The sequence below is a fragment of the Apis laboriosa genome, unplaced genomic scaffold, assembly GCF_014066325.1.
Source record: "Apis laboriosa isolate Shangri-la unplaced genomic scaffold, ASM1406632v1 scaffold703_cov156, whole genome shotgun sequence".
Taxonomy (NCBI): domain Eukaryota; kingdom Metazoa; phylum Arthropoda; class Insecta; order Hymenoptera; family Apidae; genus Apis; species Apis laboriosa.
In genome coordinates, this window is record NW_025224178.1 from 330,468 (window position 1) to 334,211 (window position 3,744).

General features: G+C 23.4%; 1 protein-coding gene across 2 annotated transcripts; it reads right to left on the reverse strand.

Annotated features, from left to right (window-relative positions):
* Window positions 1–200: 200 nt before the first annotated feature.
* On the reverse strand, window positions 201–1,794 carry LOC122719118 (RPA-interacting protein-like). Of its 2 annotated transcripts, none has more exons than XM_043944682.1 (4): window positions 1,777–1,794; window positions 1,114–1,231; window positions 706–937; window positions 201–641 (listed from the first exon to the last, which is right to left on the reverse strand). In XM_043944682.1, the coding sequence occupies exons 2-4, from the start codon at window positions 1,219–1,221 to the stop codon at window positions 307–309; spliced, it is 675 nt and encodes a 224-aa protein (XP_043800617.1). In that variant the 5' UTR covers window positions 1,222–1,231; window positions 1,777–1,794; the 3' UTR covers window positions 201–306. The 2 variants fall into 2 exon arrangements, with proteins under 2 accessions (XP_043800617.1, XP_043800616.1); XM_043944681.1 differs by lacking the exon at window positions 1,777–1,794 and adding an exon at window positions 1,364–1,380.
* Window positions 1,795–3,744: the final 1,950 nt, after the last annotated feature.

Below are 3,744 nucleotides of genomic sequence, written 5' to 3' on the forward strand. Positions count from 1 at the left end.
TGTATTATTATTCAAATGATTACCTCCATAAACAAATTAAATATTACTTTTTTTTTCATGAATTTAACAAATTAAAAGTTATTAATTTTTTATTCATGTTTTTTTTATTTTTATTAATATATCTTATTACCCATAGTTGATTGGATATTATGATATTATGTTTGATATTTGCTTCTATTAGATATATTATTTAAAATTAAAATTATTATTATTAATCAGTCACGGGTAATAAGATGAAAAAATATAATTTTTTTTCAGCAATTTCATAAATTTTAAAAATCTTCACAAATTGAAGAATATTAAAATCTATATTATAAGTGTCCAAGTTGAACATTCATCACAAATTAGATATAAAGACATCTTATTGTTTTCAAAAAGTGGTAAGAAACCAGGTAATTCCTTACATTGTATAGAATGAATATTTACACAATTATTAATAAGACATCCTATTTCCTTCACACTAAGACAATTGTCTAATACAAAATCACAAGATTCACAAGCTACTTTATTTTCTTTTTCTATTAAATTAGATTTTTGACATATAGGACAAATAACTTCATTTACTTGTTGATCTGCTTTAAATGCTAATACTTCAATTTCTTCTTGTACCATTCTTTCATATTCTTCTAATATCCATTGTTCTATATAATAAATAATGCATAAACATTATGCAATATATAAACAAAACAAATTCTATTATTTTACCTTCTTCATCAAGTATTTTAGCTTCAAGTTCAAGTGCTTCTTCTGGATCAAGTGGTTCATTTACAAAAAAAGGATTCAAAATTGGATTTAAATCTGTAGTAGCCAGATTATTTAATTCTTTACGAACAATTTCAGTTAATGTATCTTGTACATTTTTTGAATTTATTTCCAAACCAAATCTATTTCTATTAAATAACTGCCCTCGTTTTTCTCGCATTCTCTCTCGACATCTCTAAAAAATCATATTTCATTTTATGCATTAAAATTCCGGCAAAATATGATAAATTAATTACATGATATGATTTTATTTATTTTGATTTATATGATTATTATTTATGTATTTTATATATTTGATGATTAAGTTTCAAAGATTGGAAATTTAGACATTCAAAATAATATTAAATTAACCTCTCTTAAAACTTCTTGTAATTTTGGAGAACTGTGTCTAATTCTATTGGCATTATTTCTAGTTTTTAATTTTGAAGCCATTGATGGACTTAACTTTACATTTTCCATATTTTTTACACTGTAACATTTAAAAAATTTTATAAAAATAATAAGTATGCAATATAATATAATGTATGAAAATAAATAAGTATGCAAAGTAACTGAACACTTAAAATTAAAAATATGTATATAATAGAGGTCGTGATTTTACATGTATAAATATATTAAAATATACACAAAACGAGATATAATGAGATATATATATTAGAAATTTAAAAATCTGTATTTTTAATATAAGTTTATCACTTTTTAAATTATATTCTACTAATTTAAATATTTAATAATAAAAATTTTTGTCCAAATTTATAAATTTGTATCATAAAAATATTCAATCACAGACATCAGAAACTCATATTATATAAGAGACATATATTGATATTTCAGGGGTTGCAAAGATGAGAATGTAGTCTATATTTTTTTTATTTTGAATATATATAATTTGAATATTAAAGTTTAATATATTATAATTTTTAAAAAAGAAATTATGGTATTTAATTGATATAATATCCTATAAAATATATATCCTGTAATATTCCTGTAATTTCTGATAAATCCTATATTTACGTTTATAATTACGCGCCACAGCAAATACGAACAAAAAAATTTAGAAAGAAGAAAGATAGAATAATAATTGAGAAGCGTAGAAACAAATATAAACGAAGAGAACAAATAGTGGAAGAAGGATAGAAATAGAATAAAAATATTGAAATCAGCGCCATCTATAGAGTGCCGCAAATGCAACACATAAAAAAGGACAGAAAATAATAAGAGAAGGATAGAAATAGGCTAAGAATTGAGCCGTTAGCGCCATCTTTTAACTTTCAAAGATACTTCTTCAATAATATCTTTTTAAAAGTATTCAAGAGATGGCGCTAATTTGAAATTCTTAATCTATTTTACCCTATTTTAAAAAGATTCCTTCAACAATCAAGAGATGGCGCTGCCGGTCAATTCCTTATTCTATCTATCAAATAGGATAATAATAATAGCATAAACAAAGAGAACAAATAGTGAAAGAAGGATAGAAATAGAATAAAAATTTTGAAATCAGCGCCATCTGTAGAGTGCCGCAAATGCAACACATAAAAAAGGACAGAAAATAATAAGAGAAGGATAGAGATAGGCTAAGAATTGAGCCGTTAACGCCATCTTTTGACTTTCAAAGATACTTCTTCAATAATATCTTTTTAAAAGTATTAAGAGATGGCGCTAACTTGAAATTCTTAATCTATTTTACCCTATTTTAAAAAGATTCCTTCAACAATCAAGAGATGGCGCAGCCGGTCAATTCCTTATTCTATCTATCAAATAGGATAATAATAATAGCATAAACAAAGATACCAAATAGTGAAAGAAGGATAGAAATAGAATAAAAATATTGAAATCAGCGCCATCTGTAGAGTGCTGCAAATGAAACACATAAAGAAAAGACAGAAAACAATAAGAGAAGGATAGAGATAGAATAAGAATTGACCGGCAGCGCCATCTCTTGATTGCTGAAAGTATCTTTTTAAAAATAGGGTAAAATAGATTAAGAATTACAAATTAGCGCCATCTCTTGAATATTTTTGAAAAGATATTATTGAAAAAGTATCTTTGAAAGTCAAAAGATGGCGCTAATGGTCAATTCTTAGCCTATCTCTATCCTTCTCTTATTATTTTCTGTCCTTTTTTATGTGTTTCATTTGCGGCACTCTATAGATGGCGCTGATTTCAATATTTTTATTCTATTTCTATCCTTCTTCCACTATTTGTTCTCTTTGTCTATTCTGCTTCTCCGTAAAGAGATAAGTTTAATATATGATTTTAATATTTTTTTTATTATCTTTTGAAATAAAAATAAAAGAATATATTTAAAATATATTCTATAAAAAAATAATATGTAATAATATATATATATATATATATATATATATATAATATGTTTGTAATAAAAATATATAGATATCCATTAAAAACTAAAAATTACACGGACTAAAATTCAATTTCATTTTTATATATACACAGTTTTAAATATATGTAAAATAGGAATTTAACTTTAATTCGAAGTATTGCGAAAGTGTCGATTTTATTTTTTATATTTAAATTTGAATGATAGAAAAAAATATTAAATTAGTATAAAATTATATTGGAGAATATATTGAAAAAATCAATTTAAACGACAATAATTTATAATTTATTGTAATACTCAATGATGAAAGTTGAATACAATTTTAGCGATCAGGCAATTTATTCTGAATTGAGATTGATTAAAAAATCATGAGCCAACAATATATGAAATAATTATTATAATTAGAGAGTATAATCGTAATATAAAACAATGACTCTCGATTAATTATTAATAATGTGTCACTTAAGTTATGCTAAAAAAAATATAATTCTTATTACCATTGACAATAATTCATTCATATAAGTAAAATATTTTTTCGCAGTCACTTATTACATCTAAGAATAAATATACACATATACATTTATGTATATGTATATGTCTATCTTAACATTTATGTTATTGTATATACATATAAAGGGCAT